General features: G+C 37.2%; 1 protein-coding gene across 4 annotated transcripts in view; it reads left to right on the top strand.

Annotated features, from left to right (window-relative positions):
- LOC121875146 (cryptochrome-1-like) overlaps positions 1 to 18543 on the top strand; it is a 40144-nt gene extending 21601 nt beyond the window's left edge. For 2 of the 4 annotated variants that reach the window (XM_042379577.1, XM_042379567.1), the window contains exons 9-13: positions 986 to 1117; positions 3531 to 3620; positions 12442 to 12599; positions 12788 to 12944; positions 16870 to 18543. In XM_042379577.1, coding sequence (XP_042235511.1) covers positions 986 to 1117; positions 3531 to 3620; positions 12442 to 12599; positions 12788 to 12944; positions 16870 to 16989 — 657 coding nt within the window. In that variant the 3' untranslated portion in view covers positions 16990 to 18543. Of the gene's footprint in view, positions 1 to 985; positions 1118 to 3530; positions 3621 to 10898; positions 12206 to 12441; positions 12600 to 12787; positions 12945 to 16869 lie in introns of those variants that run through there. The other 2 variants (XM_042379594.1, XM_042379585.1) reach the window with 2 other exon arrangements.
- Positions 18544 to 20032: the final 1489 nt, after the last annotated feature.

The raw sequence follows: 20032 nt of genomic DNA, 5'->3' as shown, positions 1-20032 counted from the left end.
TTAATTGATACCTGTTCCACTTTGTTTAGGTGGGGAAAGAATAAGTTTGAAACTGATTGATAAACTTATAAATAGAACAGTGCCTACTACTGTATTTGATGGCTAGAACATTTGTGCCTAACTAGAAGTTTCTTTATATTCCTCTTTTTGTGATAATTAAAAAAAAGTATATATATATATATATATATATATATATATATATATATATATATATATATATATATATATATATATATATATATATATATATATATATATATATATATATATATATATATATATATATATATATATATATATATATATTCCTTGCAAGGAATGTAATATGTTTTACTTAGGCCAGACAGGTAAAGATCTTGCAACTAGAATTAAACAACACAAATACAGTGTTAGGACAGGCCAGGAATCCAATGCTCTGTTTGTTCATTTGAGGGATAACAAGCATTGCATTGACTGGGATAATGCCTCCTCAATATTACCATGTAATTCAATTGATAGTAGGAACATCATAGAATCTAGTCTTATTAAACATACCGAAGCATTCAACATGAATTTGAGTAACGGCATGTACAAGCTGGACAATTTTGTAATTAAGAAGATTTGTGATCAGGTGAGAAGGCCGGGTCACTTGACCATCTGACCTGACCACCAACCGTTGTGTGCTATTTAAAGATTAGTAGGGTCATTACCTAATACCTGACCATTGTGGACCTGGTCTCACCCTCCTCTGTATATATACACCTTGATTTGTATTACTCTCTCTAGTCTGTACTCACCCCTGAAGATGTGAATTACACGAAAGCGCTTGGGAACTTCGTGTTTTCTTCTTTCCTTGTGGTTATCAGCATATATATATATATATATATATATATATATATATATATATATATATATATATATATATATATATATATATATATATATATATATATATATATATATATATTGATTGTACAGTTTACAGTACTGTATATTAATTTTGCAGTTTGACCAAATGAAGGAAAATCCTATCTGTATTGACATTCCCTGGTACGATAGTAAAGAGAAGCTCTCTGCTTGGGAGGAAGGGCGAACTGGATATCCCTTCATTGATGCTTGCATGAGACAACTTCACAAGGTGAGGAATAAAAAAACATATAGGTTTCTTACTTGGAATTGTGTCATGTACTTATTGGTGATATAGTTATTAACACAACTATTGTACTTACTTCTTATGGCTGATATCTTTACCGTTATATCCAAGACTTGCTAGGATCCACCACTGTTCAGCAAAGAAACTGTAAAATATATGTACCTGTACTGTAAAAACTGACCTAATTTCTGTGACACTTGAAAATTATTCACTAGAGCCAGATCCATTTCGTAAAAACCCTTCTCACAAGTATATACTGTATTTAATGTATTGTATATATGTCCATCAGTGACAGGACATATTAGGGTGTTGCCTGTCCATCAATTAGTTTGTAATTTATTCTCATTAATGCATTTCATCCTGTGTTTTTTATGGAAATACAGTATTTGAAACTTGCCAAGCATCATTATTACCACCTGAACATGCACATGTGTTTTATTGAGCTTACTTTTTTTATTTTTTACAAGAGTAATGGAACCATCTACTACAGGTTGACAATCCCTTATCCGAAATCCTTGGGGCCAGAGGCATTTCGGATTTCGGAATTTTTCGGTTTTCATAATTTTTTTTTTTTCTTTTCTTTTCTTTTCTTTATATAAGCCCACCCGGGCATAGATCACTGACCCACATAATAATAATAATAATAATAATAATAATAATAATACTGTAATATTAATTCATAGGTCTAGGTCGCATTTCTCACTTTTGATCTTTTTTTTCATTCTTGTATTTCTTTATTGTTATTATTATTAATTTTATTATTATATTTTATTATTACTATTATTATTATTGTTATCAATATTATGTTATTTTGGTGTACAGTATTTTAATTAAAAATTTTATTTACTATGAATAATTATTATTATTATAATTATTATTACTATTACATTTTCGCTCACCAGGCCCCGATGTGAGTCAGTGATTTATGCCCGGGTGGGCTAATCCCTGTTAAAAAAAAATAATAAAAAAATAAACTAAATAAATAAATAAATAAATAAACAAAAATTGACCCACAAAAAACTTTCGGTTTTCAGAGCTTTTCTGTTTTCGGAATTTCGGATAAAGGGTTGTCAACCTGTAGATAGATCAGATAATGTGATAGTCCAAAACCAATTAATACCAGACATTAACTGGATATTTATCCTGACTCAAACCAATAGAAGTTTTTGTTACTGATAGTACTGTGTGGTAGTTAAAAATACAGAACAGAGAACTTTAGACACAGTAAGTCCCAAAGTTACAAACATCTGACTTTTTAACACCTAGGCACAGCAGTGACAGCATCCTTCACCCTGTGACTTGATGTGACTCATAACACTATAGTGCCCTTTTTCCCCGCTGAGAAGAGATGCCCCGCCCCCTCTTCAAGAGTTACAGCTGATTGGCTATTGCAAATCTGTCCGACTTCGTCCTGAAGTAATTATGTATTTCTAAATGAGTTTATTTATAATCGTTAGGATGACTTTTAATGACGAGAAATATATTGAACTAATTTATATGAAGATACATACTGTATATTCATTATTTCAAACTTACCAAGATATTGTACAAGTACAATATGTAGATCTGCACCAAAAGTTGTACCCCGAGCAGATGTGGGCCTTGTGGTGGAGGTGTCATTAGAGATGATTAATAAACTTAAAGACTCTTAAATGTATTGCTGGACCTATAGTGTCTTGCTCCCCACACAACAATATGAACCAAACCCGAGTTGTGGTGTATTATGTTCCACTACCCTGATACTCTGAATAAACCCTCGAGCAGGATTTTGTGGATCAGGAAGTACAAAAAGGTAGAGAATCAAGAAAAATGTCATAAGTAGTTGGGCCATACATTGTTTTAGTGGTATTGAAAATTTCATGCTTCGTAAAGTTGATACACAAATTTTTGTGTTAAAGATGCTTTATTTTTCCACCATTCATTCTTTAGATTGCAAAGTTTGCGCTGGGCCATTGCTTTCTTCTGGCGTAAGGTATCAGCTTTGGTCCAAGACTGAGGGTTGTTCTGCCAGTCAGTGAAAGCAGCACATTTACCATTGAAGAGTACATCAATTTCAATGTTATTTTCATTAAACCATTCCTGGTGTTTTCTTTTGATTTGGCTGAGGGAGTCGCTGCAGGTTTTTGTGATGATAGCATTGAGGTTACCCCATTCGGTACACACACACACACACACACACACACACACACACACACACACACACACACACACACACACACACACACACACACACACACAGTATATTACTGTACAGCACTGTATTTGTAAATGCTTTACACAAGAAAGATGTAGTCTTGTTAATAAACAGGAAAGAGCTGGACACTAACACAAGCAGAGTTCAAGTATGTGTATGATTGACCCATGAAAACTGTTGAACATGATGGTGCTTAAATTTCAGGAAGGATGGATCCACCATGTGTGTAGGACAGCAGTAGCATGTTTTCTGACCAGAGGTGACCTGTGGATCTCTTGGGAGGCAGGACTGAAGGTAGGCTTTCTATAAGGCATGCAATACATCTGGCAGTTTCTTCATTAGTTATGACCTCATTTAAGTTTGCTTGTATTGTACTCTATGTCTGTCAGTGTAACTGTTCCTGTCATGATGTGGAAAGTAAAGGAACCCCTGAGTTACAGAAATTAGCATCAACAAAATCTGAAAATTATGGGGGCAGGATTTAAGATAAGGAAAGAAAATTGCATTAATGAAAAATCTTTCAAATGCTACCAGAGTAAAAAAAATAATGGGGGGAAAATGAATATAACTTACCAATTTTTCCACACCTGTGAGGGTTAGTCATAACATTAAAACTACCTGTAAACTAAATTAACAGGGATGGTACAGGAAAGCTTATACACAACTGGTTGGCTTAGAGCACTGTGGCACCTGCTCACAATGTTACCAAATCTTTTAAGACAAGCTAGACTGTCTATATAAGTAACAGTATAGTACTGTAAGTGAAAAATGCTGATTTTTTATCTGCTATTTTTATTCAATTTATTTTGATGTTGAGACACACAAAGTTATACAGTACAGGTTGTACCTCTCTAGTCCGGCAACCTCGGGACCTGACCGGTGCCGGACCATGGAAATTCACCCTTTTCCTGGATAGATAGTGACTTGTGCTTATGCTTGGAAGCACTAGCACCACTTTCTCTGCATCATGGTCTCTTTGAAGACATATTGAAGGGTTAAATGTCGTATAGTAGCTTCTCAAATTTCGCGAGTTTTTAATTCTTAACGTATTTTATTGGAACACACAAAAAATAAATAAATAAAAATTTTGACGGCGGAAACTTGAATTTCGACGGGTTTGAACGGCCCGCCAACGTGCAGACGACGTGCATAATCGTGTAAACAGCGTCATTTCTCTTATGTACAAAAGATTCATTATTGTTTATTACTGAATGTCTTTTTTATTGAATTAATGTTTATGTGTGCAAAATGAGCAATACAATTCATTAATAATACGTAGAATATTAAAACACACGAGGAAATGACACAGCATTGTATTCGTTGATTACAAAACCAGTGACTGACTGGTTCTACATATAAAACTGAAGAAAATAAGACCTTGGTTGTAGCTGTAGTAAAATTAATATGGTTGTTTTAAGTAATGTTATTTAATGTTAATAAATGGAACAATAGAAGTAGCTAACGATAATGGTAAAGAAAAAAGAGAGATCGCATATGTAAGTGCGCATGCGCACACGTGAAAACATATCATCATTACTTTACATAAGAATATGAAAGCAACACTTATTTACTGTTCATATATATTTTAATTAATGTTTCTGAATTTGTTTTTATTGAATTAATGTACGTGTGTGCAAAATTAACAATACAATTTATTAATAATACGTGGAATATTAGAGGAGACGAGACGGCTGCCGGCATTGTTTATGTTAAAGCTTACGAAACCAGTGACTGATTGGTTCTACATATAAAACTGAAGAAAATAAGACCCTGAGTTTAGCTGTAGTAAAATTAATGTAAAAAATGAATATGGTTGCTTGAAGTACCTGTAATGTTATTTAATGTTAATAAATGGAACAATATAAGTAGCTAACCATTAATGGTAAAAAAAAAAGTGAGACTGCTCGTATGTAAGTGCGCACATGTGAAAATATATCGTCATTACTCTACATAAGAATATGAAAGCAACACTTATTTACTGCTCATATATATTGAAGGGTTAAATGTTGTACTCTGTATAGACAAGCAGAGAGAGAGAGAGAGCAGCCGAACTGCCGGATGTAAACAAACCTTAATTTCCCGCGGCTTTTTTTTTTTAAGGGGATTAGCCCACCCGGGCATAGGTCACTGACCCACATTGGGGCCTGAGGGGCAAAAATTTAATACTCCTGTAATAATAATAATAATAATAAGATCAAGTAAAAAAAAAAAAAAAAGCTGCCTATCTACCTATTGGACAAACTAAAATCGTTCCGGACCACGGGAGTTTCCGGACCACAGAATGCCGGACTAGAGAGGTACAACCTGTACTCTAATTTTGCTAAAATTGTGCTTTGTGGTACATTAGGAGCAACATAAATACAGTACAGTACAGTATAATGAAGCCCAATTTTTCCTTATTAAGCAATTGTATCACCTCCCTGGCATGCACATACAGTACAGACTGTATAGGACTGTATATTACCTAGAATACTGTACATCTAATTGACAATGACATAAATATCAAAAGTTACCTAAAACATAATCCTTTTTTGGTTTAACCTGATTAATAGATGAACGTGTTCTGGATGTGTCCTGGACAAATTAAGTTCACGTCCCTACTACAGTTCTCAGTTCTACCCCAATTGCCATTCACCTTGCATGCATGTTATATAGACAGGGCAGGTACATTATTATATACAGGTACATGCAGTGACTGTTATACAATGGGGTTAGGGACCTCAAAAAAGCTTCCGTTCCTGAGCCCCTAAAGACCCCAAACAAGTTTTATATCCTGCTGCTATAATGATTAAATAATGTCTAAATAACTCAAATAATTTAAAAATAGATATAAAATGAATAAATTTATACAAATTATAAATTTATACAGAATAAAGATTTATTTTAATTTACCTTACATGATATGTACATGTACAGTAGTAAGTTGTGACCCCCAGCTGTCACTGCAAGTAATTACAGGTTGACATGTAATATTCTTAATTTTTTTAACTTTGTTATATGCACATACCTGTACAATCTTCATACAGACCTTGCAAAAATAATTTTAATAAGATCAAAACATAAAGAGAATAATAATTTTCTACATCCATATCAGTTAGTGTGGATCGTGGGAGCGGGAAGGGGGTTAGGCTTCGGTGTATCAGCCTCCTACCAAGCTGTGAGCTGGTTTGAGTACTACTGTATTTTTCAACTTGCAATTTTAGTTAAATATTTGTCTTCTTTTTCTTTTTTTCTTATTTTGTTTTTACTCTGATACATGCACACACAAACATTCTTACAGAATGTGTATAGGGGTTTCTTCTTCTGTTTATTTTACTTCAATTTTTTCTCTTTTTCTTAATTGGTTCTTTCTTTCAATTTCTTACTTTATTAATTCTATATGTTAGCTGTATCTTAGTTACAGTGGTCCCTCGGTTAACAAGCACAATCCGTTCTAGAAGGTTGCTCGTTAACCGAAAAACTCGTTAACCGAAACCATTGTTTCAATGGGTTTTTGGATAATTGGTTCCAGCTCACCGAAAATTGCCTAAATTCAACAAAAAAGGTAGAAAAGTACACTTACTTTGAGGTGTGTATGTAGAAGGCTCCTGGATGATGATGATGATGATGGGAATTAGAATGGGGGTGGAGGAGAAGGGAGAAGAGAAGGCATTGGGGTGGAAGAGAAGTCACCCCATGGCGCCATTTCACCCATAAAATTTTAGTTCTCTTGGTGTAATTCAAGATTATTTTCTTTAAATCAACACTGCACTGCATTATATATTGTCAATATGTAAAATAAATTTCAAAATGACCAATAATTTGCTTGCAAACACAGAAAAAAAGCGTTTAGTTGAAGAGAGTCTCAAGCAAGATGTTACCTCCACTGAAAAGACACAAAGACTGACGCCTGTATGCTGTGTTGGCAGGCTGGATGGCGTGCCACAAACTAGTGACCCTACCTTCAATTATGTTCAAAAATTGTTAAAATGACTAAAAAATTTAATATTAAACTTTTAAAATGATTGAATAGTATAAACTTCTTGATATTTACTAAAAGGGTAAGGAATTTAAGCCCTAGAACCGATTACTGTATTGGCGGACTAATACTACAGATGGTGGACCGCCAAATGCAAGCTAAAACATGTGGAGGTCGGCTCGTAAGAAACTCGTTAATCGAGGGATTGCTCGTTAACCGAAGTTAAAAATCTTATGAAAGGTAACTCGTTAACCGAAATCTCGTTTACCGAGGTGCTCGTTAACCGAGGGACCACTGTATTTTATTCTCATAGATACCCCCTAACCTCTGACCTGTGGTAGCATGGCTCGAGGGTTAGGACACGGGGGTTTACAGTAATACTGTACTGCTACCAAGATATGGGAAGAGACAAATGTGAAAACTGCGGGAGAATGATACCCCCCACATACAATAAATTTTTTTTATTAAAATGAAGTTAGACTTAAGACTACTTTCAGTAACACACAACTACAAGGATCAGCTCCATGACTCCACTCAGTTTGTACTTTCAACTCAGTACACCTTCCAACATCCACCATAACTTGGTTTACTTTAAAAAACACACAACACTATAATCATACATATAACACACTTGAGCACTATCAATACAGGTTACCTGAGAACTTATCTGACCGATAATCATTGAGCAACACGATCATGGCCATGTGCAATCACCATGGAACAAATCTTGGTACTGTAGACCACAGCTGACAAGTGAACTGAGAGATGCGTTCCATATTCCGCATTGGCTGGATGATAACCATTGATCATGTGGATTGTTTACATTGCAAATTGAGGGGAGGGGGGGTCATAATACATCACCATCGTTAAAACAGAATATCATAGATAGGGAGATCATAAATCGAGGGATATCTGTACTGGTCCCTATATTATCACTGGGTAGTATTTACGATTAACAGATTAAAGAAATTAATGAATACAGATTTCTTAACATACTCAAATACTAAGATTAGGTAAGAAAGTTAAACATAAGTTCCACTTGTGAACAATTAGTTGTGTTCCCGAGAAAATAATAGATGTAATGCCACTAGGCTAGGCTCAGACATCACTTATGAGGATAGTTAAACAGGTATGGTAATTTTCTTACAACTGTACTGTACTAAAAATTAATACTATATACAAATTATACTCACAAATAAGAAGTTATACAAAAGTTAATGAAATCCTATTACAAAAGAGAAAATGAATTGGGGTAGAGCTCATAACAGTAAGATCACTGGCTAATAAAGAGTTTCGTGTCCTAGTATAGAAAATCACTGGGAAAGTACACAGTAGGACACACAATTGTTACACTAACTTGTCTATAAGGCTGGCACATCCCTAGACTTAAGAGACATACAGTAAGTCCTCGCTTAATGTCGGGGTTACGTTCCTAAAAACGCGACGTTATACAAAACAACGTTAAGCGGATCAATTTTCCCCATAAGAAATAGATAAAATATGGGAGTTACGTTTCTGAGCCTCTCTTTGCCCCATGAAATACATTACATATAAAGAAAATCATTGCCATATCTATAGAAAATAGTGCATACATATTGTCATGGTTTTGGTATATCGGTGGTAGTAAGAGTGGATTATATTATATAAAGATTATAATATGTTGTGTTTCTTATTTCTTACCGTAGAATTCGATACCTTCACACTGGTTACTTACAGGAGATTATGGCGTATCTACGTAGAAGTTCACTCCACCACTCGACATTCCATGATTTATACTTGATAAATGATGATTTAATGAATTCCATTAATTTCCAACATCCATCTAAGTTATTGGTTATACGTTGTCATAACCAATCAGTCATTACCTTTAGTAATAATAAGATAGGATCACAGATACGGGCAGATAATTGCACTTACATTTATTTGTCAAGCTTCCATACAATGATTTACAATTTGCATGGATATATGAGTCACTCACATTCACGCTGTAATAGAATTAATCTTCTAAAAGTGGGAATTTTCAACTTGGGAACACACGTGATTACTCTACTATGGGGATGACTTAATAGAGCCTTAATTCTTCAAGGGATACATTTACTGCCAGCCTGGATTGCTTTTGTTGCAACAGGCTTCCGCACAAGAACTTATTCCCACGGGGAATAACAACAAAAAGTACTCTTGGGTTACCACACATAGTCTCACGTCACTGACAGTCACTGTAGACGGTTGTCGCGGCAAGGAGAACTGGTAAGCGTGACTTGAATTAACCACTAAGGTGGAATAGACCAGCCTGGATTGCTTTTATCGCAACCAGTCTTCCACACGTGATATTTCCATGGGGATAACAAACCTAGGTTAACACACTTAGTCACGTGTCGATCACAGTCACTGTAGATGGGGTGTCGTGCAGGAGAACTCTAAGCGTGAATTGATTAACCATTTACTGTAGGTTTGATAGGCCAGCCCGGATTGCTCTTGTTGCAACCAGGCACCCACACGTGATATTTCCACGGGGATAACAACCTAGGTTAACACGCTTAGTCTCGTGTCGACGACGGTCCACAGGACGGAGTGGCAGTGGAGGACTCCGTGTGGTGTCCCGCTCCCTTCAGGAGGGAGGAGGTGGGCATCTTGCCTAACCCATGGCCAAGGGGATACTATTTAGAATGAGGTTTTTGGGTGCGAGGCGATGAACAGTACAACACTGTCTCACTGCCCCCGAAGGCTGGCTAACATACCACTAATGGAAAATATATGTCCCAGTTTTGCCTCGCCGGGTGCCTTATCTCTAGTAAAACAAACTTTGGAGTTGGTTGCGTGGGTAAGCCTAACGTAACCCATGACACATATACAACTAGTAAGTTTGCATTGATACTCACCGAAGGGTGGAGGTGGTAGAGCGAGTGTGTGGTGGGTAGTGAGGCATAGGAGGCGGGTGGCGGGAGGGGATGGAGTATGGCAAGAGCGGAGGAGAAGGGTGGGAGCAGAGGAGGGTGGCGAGTCACTGAGACTCTGCGCCAAGCTGAGAGAATATAGCTCAGTCAGACGAGAGAGGGTGGTGCGCCGTAGAAAGTAGTCCGTGATGACGCAAAACAACGTACAGTAGTATAGGATCACCGGGACATTAGATGAATTTTTGGTCTCTAAAGTTTAGCGATCTAGTACCGAAACAACGTTAAGCTTGGACTGACTGTATACTTAAGAAACTTAGCAGTATAAGTTAACTGGGCCGTGATGTGACTGGAGATGCGCTGGAGAGGTAGACCACCAATGTTGACACGTTGAGCTGAGTTGGAAGTATGGACAGAGAGGTGTGAAGTGAAGTGTGTCGAGAAGGGTATGGCAGCTCATTAAATAACCTCAGTGGTTATGTCACATTTCTATTCTAGAATTGTGATTGATTACTTCGATTCCATCAGCTGTTGTCCTAGAAAATTTGTGAGATGACGGAGACAGTGGGCGGAGTTTACTGGTGCCTCTCTGTAGTGATGGAACTAACAGAGATTTCCACATGGGTAACCAGCGAGCGATAGATGCCTTACAATATGCTTTTATACTCTTCTTCTCTAATGTTTTTATATTTCACCTGGTATTTGTTTTGCTATATATTTCAGGAAACAGCAAAAAAGAATACTAATGCAACCGATAAGGAACCATTAAGCCTTCAAAATCCTGTGGCTGGACAACCAACCAGCATTGTACCATGGTTTGTTATGATCATCCTGTAGGAATCCATGTGACAGCAAGCAGCATCTGACATACAAATTACCTCTATTCTTTGGTTTATATTGACCAATAATACAGTAATTCCAAAAGCTATGTGAACACACTTAGAATATTTTATTAATATTGTATAAATAAATAACACTAGGTAATCGAGGTATTGGGTGAGAAGCTACTGTGATATTCATACTGTAGTATACAAAAATCCTTTTAACTCGCATAAAGGGAACTCACAACTTCAATAAATACTGCATTTATTGTATCTTTTCATTTAAAGTGCAGTACATTTGCTTTATTTTGTAATTTTAGAAATAAAACAAACATTCAACTAAGTTTGTGTGAGTGTGTTGAAGCAAAACATAACATAACAGGAAATAAAATTTTACTTAACCCACTTTAGAAATTTTTCAATTTTCAATAATACTGTACATACAATACCTGTACTGTATCTGGTTTCTGAAACCTGATATCACGGGTCAGTACCTGTAATCATTTGTTCATTTAAAAAAAAATCCATTGAAATTTTTATTTAAATAAGATCTTGTTTTGTTTTTCCCAGGATGAAGGGGATTTTTTGTCCATAGAACACATTTCCAGTTATATATGAGGGTCAATGGGAAAACAGATTTTTGGTTATTGACAACTTTTCAGGAGCATAATCCTCCAGTAACCTGAGGGATGCCTTTACAAATGAGTATTCCCCAGAAGGGTGTTGCTCTTAAAAATAAGTGCGTGCAATAATAATATCTCTGTTAGCCAGAATCCCTCAAACCCGGAACTTTCCGATAACCGAAATTGAAATTTTCACGGAAAATCATTCCCAAAGTTGGAATTTTCTGAAAAATTACATCTTTGGGCACGTTTTTCTGAGGGGCACATTTTCTGGAAAACTCTGAGAAAATTTTCCCAGTACCCGAAAAATTCTGGGGATTGGGGCATTTTTTCTGGGTATGAGGGGTGAAAATCTGGAGCATTTTCCGGAAATTCCAAGAAAATTTTTCCAATACGTATCTGGAATTTTCCGGGGATGGGGGATATTTTTCTGGGTTCAAGAGATGATGAAATGATCAATTTCTGGAACTTACGAGAATATATTTCTTTTACCCGGAAAATTCCAGGTATGAGAGGTCTTTTTCCGGCTTTGAGAGATGAAATAATGTGTCATTCTGGAACTTCCAAGAACATTTTTCCGTTACCCGGAAAATTCCAGGTATGAGGGATTTTTTTCCGGCTTTGAGAGAGTCGTCTCGTTATCCGGAAATCTCTCATTCCCGGAAGTGCTCTGCACCATTTGTTCCAAACTTCGAAATGTTTATGATATCAAACTCCCATTACAATATTCATAAGATTTTATTAATACTGTACCTTGATTTTTTTTTCTCTGTGTAGTTATTAAGATTGGACTACTGAACTTAACTTTTTATTAATTTTCAGGTTTTCTATAAATACCTGATTGATGCAGATTGGTCAGTATCTGCTGGTAACTGGATGTGGGTAAGCTCATCTGCCTTTGAGCGACAGCTGGACTGTTCTACTTGTATTTGCCCAGTCAACTATGGGAGAAGAGTAGAACCCACTGGTGATTATATCAGGTAATAGAATTTTATGAAAACAAGCGATATTTTATCCACTTGAATGATTCCAGTATACAGATTTCCATTTTTCATTCATCTCCTGGTAATACTTTGTTATAAATTCAACTGTAACATTAATTAAATAATTTTTATGGGAACATAACAGTATTTGTAATGCTAGTTTTTCTGATTTCCTTTCTTTGTAGACGCTATGTGCCTGAGTTAGCTTCAATGCCCCAAGAATATATATTTGAACCATGGAAGGCCCCACGCAAGTTGCAGAAGAAGGTGAAGTGTATTATTGGCCGTGATTATCCAGAACGTATTGTTATTCATGAGGAAGTTTCACGGATCAATCGCAAGGTAACAATACAAAATTGATTACTGTACTGTTCAGTAAAGCCTCGTCTTAAGACAGGGATGTATTTTTCAATTTAACATCATAAATTGAGTCACCGTATTTCAAATCTTTAATGGCCATTCTCTTAACACAAACTATGACCTTCACCAGTGGAGGTTAGCTGTTGGGATAGCAGCCATCATCAGTTGACATTTCATGTTCCTTGCATTCCATTTTTGGACATATGGGGACAGAATATGGAAGCCTTAGCTACTTAAGGGTTGTTGGTACATAATAAATATGCCATTATGTTCCTGGAGACAAATGTATTTCCCAAAAGTAACATTAAAATACAAGAAAGAATAAATAATGCAATAATAACCTACCCATCAGGATGGGAAGTCCACCTACACATGAATTACCATTTTAAATATGGTACACACCAAGTTCCACACAACACTCAAGTCAACTTCCACCCAGGGAGGAATAAGTTGGCTAAATATTCTCTAGATATATATATATTAAAATATCTTAATACCTGATGAGTTTGTATTAAAAATACACTAGTAATTTATCAACACAATAAGGACCTGCATAACGAGCAATATTGTACAGTTGAGTCTGGATTTACACGGTGCCTTGCCAGAATTGAAATGCTTGATTTACGCGGTAAATTTGGTCATTTACGCGGAGAGCATCTGGCGGTCCTGCCGCGCCGCGCCATTTTTGGATTCAAACCTCCCGCCATCCTGCCATGCTTGGATAAGCGGCGCGAGTAGGTTGCGCAGTGTATGTCTCTGTTGCGTTATCGGTGACGTCATATGATGTATCAGACTGTGATTGGGCCACACATCCTTACCTCCCTCCGCTGCTAGCTGTGATTGGTTTAATGTAATATGACGTGCCCTGCCACGGGAGGGAAGAAGGCGCTTGACCTAGCCACGTCAGTTACTCTCCTCGCAGTCACTCCGTGTAAACTGTGTTCTATTGTTCCGATAATCTTGTAAGAATGGCTTCCACTGGACCCCCATTACCTGGACCCAGGCGCCCTAAGCCAAAGAAGATTCGACGTGCCCTAAGTTACGAAGTGAAGTACAAGATCATACAAGATTTACAAAAAGGAACGAGACAGGTTGATTTGGCGCGTCAGCATGGCGTGAACGAATCTACTATCAGGACGATCAACAAGGATGCAGCCAAGATAAAAGAACACATGAACATCACAAAGTCTGCAGGTGCTTCAATGGTGAAGTACTGCCAGAACAAAGTGCTGCTCAAGACGGAGAATTTACTTGTGAGCTACTTCATTCGTCAGGCAAGACGGAACATGGCGGTGAACACGCGGTCGGTTCAAGAGTACGCACGTGAACTGTACGTAGCAGTGGCACGTAAGATGGGAATTGCAGAGCCCAAATCATGCTTCCTCTGGGTGGCTGCAAGGGTTTAAGAAGAGGAACAAGATCACCAACATTAACATTGGTGGTGAAGGAGCGAGTGCTGACCGTGTTGCCGTTAGTGATTTTCCTCCATTCTTACGTGAAGTTATGGAGGAAGGACAGTACACCGACGACCAGGTGTTCAACATGGATGAATCCGGTCTGTTTTGGAAAAAGCTACCTTCCAAGACCTTCGTTGTCAAGTCTGCCAACAAGTGTTGGGGCCAGAAGTTGCAGAAGGAGCGCATCACCGTCCTGTTTACCACCAATTCCTCCGGTACCTGTAAACTCAAGTTATCGGTGATCCACACAGCCCGCAAGCCACACGCCTACAAGAACATGGACATGACCAAGCTAAATGTCCACTGGCTAACCGCACATAAGGCGTGGATGTTCTCTGCTCTGTCCCTCTCTTGGTTTGACGACTGTTTCGTTCCCAACGTCAAGAAATTCTGCAAGCAACAGAATGTTCCATTCAACATTTTGTTGCTCCTTGACAACGCACCAGGACACTCGCCCCTACTGTTGAATCGTCACCCCAACGTAAAAGTGGTCTTCCTTCCTCCCAACACTACGTCGTTAATCCAGCTCATGGACCAGGAGTTGATATGCAACGTTAAGGCTGCATTCTCTACAAAGAAGTTTAAGCTCCTGAACGACTGTACCAACACCAAGGATGAGTTGCTTAACCTGGGTGACACCGATAGCGAGAGCGACGAGGACGAGGAACAAGAGTTGGCAGATCAAGAAGTTCGTGTCAAACAGTTTTGGAAGAAATTTAACGTCAAGAAAGCTGTTGATTTCTTGGTGGGGGCATGGGATCAGCTGTCTGTAGCAACGATTCGTCACGCATGTCGGCATGTGTTGCAAGGTATCCCAGGTGGGAGGCAGAGTCAACCTGTGACTGGTGAGGTTCAGTCTGTTGCAGTGGCAATGGACCTTGCAAGAGAAGCTGCGCAGAGTGTTACAGCTGCAGGCTTCTCCGAGACCACCAAAGATGACATAATGGAGGTGATAAGGGATCCTGAGGTGACTGCCGACGAGATGTTAGAAGACGATGACGTCAGTGAAGATGCAGGTGGTGCTTCATCCCGAGAAGAACACAAGTTAACGCATGGTAATGTTAAGGATGCCATCGAGTTTGCAGAGAAACTCAAGCTCGTCCTTTCCAACGACCCTGACGATAACCGCTATGAAGTCTTCAATAACCAGCTGTTGCAGACTATGGAGCCGTACATCAAGGTGTATCACGACAACATCAACACTAGCCGTCAGCGTAACATCACGGACTTCTTCGCCTGCAACCCACCACAGCCAGCCCAAGCCAGTGAAAGTGACAGTGACGCTATGGACTTTGAGGGATTTGTCAGGGAGGCCCTGACAACTATGGTGGATAGTGATAGTGATTCACCTGAGGGCCAGTAATCTGCCCTCTGCCTCGGAACCAGCCGCCATTCCCGTACGCCGACCCACCTCTTCTACTAACGTAAGTGTTAAACCTAACCTAACGTAAGTGTTAAACCTTGATTTTTTTGTAACCTAACCTAACCTTACGTAAGTGTTAAACCTTGATTTTTTCTAACCTAACCTAACATTAGTGTTAAACCTTGATTTTTCTTTTACCTGGTACAGTATATTATTCTCTTAATGATATTTCTCTTCTATATTATGTGTGTGTGCATACCATCATAAAGTTAAGATACTATTTTTACTACAACGTACGTATTGTGTCGGAAAAAGTGGAGTTTGGGGGTTGGCCCAGTCTCTATTTCAATTAATCCCATACGTTCTGTTATTTCATTTACGCATTTTCGTTTTACGCGGTATTCCGCAGGTTCAATTGATCGCGTAAATGAAGACCCAACTGTATGTGTTCCTGTAAAAGAGAAAGATACACATGGAATTTGTTGGAATTTTTACATCTTTCAAGATGTTGTGTACAGATGAAACATGCCATAATTGTTATTAGACTTAGTATTGATGGTGCATGCACTGTTTGTGGATGCCATACTAGTTTGTAGACAAGAATAATTGTATCACTATACTGTAGTTATGGATTAGGTGATTTTGATTGATATGTAATAGAGTTTGAGAACTTAACACTTGTATGATAGAATCATGAGAATGAATTAAAAAAAAATCCAAAATATATGTGTTAGCAATGGACTCTTATTACTGACAGCATGTTGCTGAGAATCAAATTTGGATTTGTTTTACAAGCTCAGGTGTTTGGACTACCTGGGGAAGATTCTCACCTGGTTTCCAACATAAACAGATCCCATTTTTATTGAGAGAATTATTCAAAACAGGACTTCATTTTTTCTTGTCAGCACTATTGATTCTGATTTATTCGTTTAGATAGTGTGATAATCTACTTCAAGTTTTTGCTCGATTTTAGTTATAGAATTTGTTTAAGCAACATTTAAACAACTGTACTGTATTTAGATATTGCATGGTATTAACGGTATGTCAAAATTTCTATACTATACAGTTAAAACACTTTTATTTACAGATGATGAAAGAGATCAGTCTCAAATTGAAGAGAGAAATGCCACATTGCTGTCCCTCCAATCCAGATGAAATTAAAAAATTTCTTCGCCTTCCTACAACTTGTTACCATAATGTGTGCTAATATAATTCATGAAGAACTACTAACTCGCTCAAAGATGAGCCAAGTTCCATACAATTTAATTTTCACCTTTAAATTAGTGGTTCTTAAACTTGTTTCTTTGTGACACAGAACTTGATCCGGTCAGGCATGCTTGCGACCCATACTGTACAGTATTATAATTACAAAAAATTATTATATTTGTTTTGTTAGTGTGTCAGTATAAAAGCATTAGAGCAATATAATATAATATAGCTTAAACTAATAATATAATATCATGAAATGTAAATAATGTAACTCCAATTAATGAGGGGAATGACAGTGTTTTGCCTTCAAAGTGAGGTGTTGTGGCAGACAAGCTGTGTCTATGTCAAAGATTCGTCTTTGTCATTATTAATGTTTAAGTCCTGCCTCACAAAGGTACATGGTTATGAATGGTTGGAGGACTTTAAGAGCTTCAGCAGCAACGATTACTTTTTCATTGTACCGTAGTGTGTGACCCAGAAAGAACTGATGGAGATTGCTGGTTGAAACTTTGGCAGAGTAATTCATCATGTTGTATTTCTATCAGTTGTTGCTGCAGTCAGGTTGTGCTGTCTTTAATATTGAAAAAGATTATGAACCCAGCAGTATTTCCTGTTATTCAGCAGGAATATACTGTAGTGTTTGAATCCTTTTCTAAGATTGTTCAAGTGCTCCAAGTTACTGCCATGAATGTTTGCAAACGATGCTGATGCATTTTCCTCAAAGTCTTCCAACAGGTGGCTTAAGGATGGGAAAGACCCAGTTTTTCCTTGCTCCATTTTACTTTTCCACAACTTCAGTTTGTCCTTAAATGAAGACTGCTTGTCATTGAGTTTGATGAAAATGTGACCCCATCCTTGCATGGAAGCATTCAGGCAGTTCATTTCATCGAATAACTTTACAAAGTAGGCCACATGGAGCAACCATTTCAACTCGAGAACCTTCCCCAGACAATTGTCCTCCGCCAACTGCCCCGATAGGACAACTGCCCCTGGACAATTAACCCCCATTGCCAGTGAATAACTGGCACAAAACATGGAACACTAAGAATTAATGCTTTATTTTCATGTTTTATTTGTAGTAATAATTATATACACCCACCTCTCATTTTACGCGGGGGTTACGTTCTTGAAAACCACCACTTAATTAAAAAACACATAAATTTAGCAATTTTCCCATAAGGATACATGTAAATGGTACAGGTTAGGGGAACCATCGTATACCGCACAGGGTACGAACAGTGCTCTCACTTAAACCAAGCACGCAGCCAACCTCCGACACGCGCTCTCCTTTCTGAAGGCGGGTGATCACATTTAATTTCATGTCCATTGCGATTGTTTTTCATGCCTTTTTAGCTTTAGGCACCCCAGAGGAGGCAGATGGACATTTTCCAGACATGCTCAATGGGATAACAGTGTTTAACACTAAAAAGATACGTGATAAACACACAATGCAAATGAGAGCACAGAGAAAAAGTAGTGCTGGTGTGAACTGAGAAAGCGATACGTGGGAAGCTTGCTGGACGTCGTCACAGTTGTTGTACAGAATACTTCATTATCTTCATCATTAGTAGTAAAAATCTTTATTATTACATTATTATAATAATTATTATTATTAATACTAATATTAAAATTGTTGATGTTGATGACTGCAACTTTATAGTAATAACTTACATACTTACAAACACCTCACCAGGCATCACACGCAACTCCACTGCCAGGCGACCAGGTGAATACGCGCAGCAAATTTAAACTGTCTTGAGCACGTTATTTCAAAAATATGTGTGCGTAAACTAGCTTTTGGTATTAACGCTTAAATCAAACTCGCGTAAAACGCAAGTTACCTGTACACAAAATACACAACTCATACCTTTTTTTTTTAACACTACAAATCTGAAATTAGAAAAATATTGATAAAAAATTATGGTGAAATGAAAAAAATTGTGGATCAGTCATATTGAATATTTAAAAATTGGTTAGGTTAAGTTAAAGTTACATTAGGGTTAAGTTAAAGTTAGGTTAGGTTAAGTTAAAGTTAAGTTAGTTCCATGTTTTGTGCTAGTTATTCACTGGCAATGGGGGGCAGTTGTCCTTGAACCAGCCAAACCATATTTTTTGAGTGAATCCATGATTTAAAAATGTACATTTGAAAGTACAATCAAAGACAAAAGTTGTGTCGCGGTTTTGTCTGAAGATTAAATATAACTCATGCAACATTATGAGAGCCCCCTACCTCAAGGCAGAGCGCACCAAAAGCTTAGCCCTTCGGCATATGTTTTCACCAAATTTCACGTGTCTTTCATTGTACATTTCCACCATGCTGAAAAAAAAATGCAGGATTAACTTAGCAGCCTTTGACGCAAAGAACACACAAACAGAGCGACAAAATGGAGGGGGAAAAAGGAGCAAATTATTACAAAATTGGTTACAGCATGAAAATATGACAATAAAAAGTACCCCCGGTAAGTGATAAAAACTACATTCCCATACATAATTAAGCAAGTGTTTTAAAAAAAATTATAACAAACCAACCATCTTCACGAGTGACACGGTATGTTTTCTGGTCAGTAGAAAAATTAAGACTAGTAGAAGTGAAGTGTTTGCACTTTGTAGCCTTGACAACCATCGTAATGGTCTCATGACCAAATTGAACGGTTCAACATCTTGCAGCCCTTTCAAAATGCTCGGCGACCCATAATTCAAGAACCACTGATTTTAGATATATGATTAATTTGATACCCTTGAAAATTTATTCTTTCCTCATCATTATTACCACCATTTTAAAACCATTATATATACTGTATATATACCTGTATATATATATATATATATATATATATATATATATATATATATATATATATATATATATATATATATATATATATATATATATATATATATATATATATATATATATATATATTTCAGATCACAAATGGTATTTGTCTTCAAAGCAAGGTGGTACCTGATTTTTTTTCCCTCCATCCTGAACAGGGGTTGGTGTGTATGTGTGTGTAATTATGAACTGACTGTAATCAAAT

This window comes from Homarus americanus, unplaced genomic scaffold (assembly GCF_018991925.1).
Source record: "Homarus americanus isolate GMGI-L3 unplaced genomic scaffold, GMGI_Hamer_2.0 scaffold43456, whole genome shotgun sequence".
In the NCBI taxonomy this organism is placed as follows: domain Eukaryota; kingdom Metazoa; phylum Arthropoda; class Malacostraca; order Decapoda; family Nephropidae; genus Homarus; species Homarus americanus.
The sequence above is the reverse complement of the archived record's forward strand: the minus strand, read 5'-3'. Positions and strand labels throughout refer to the sequence as shown.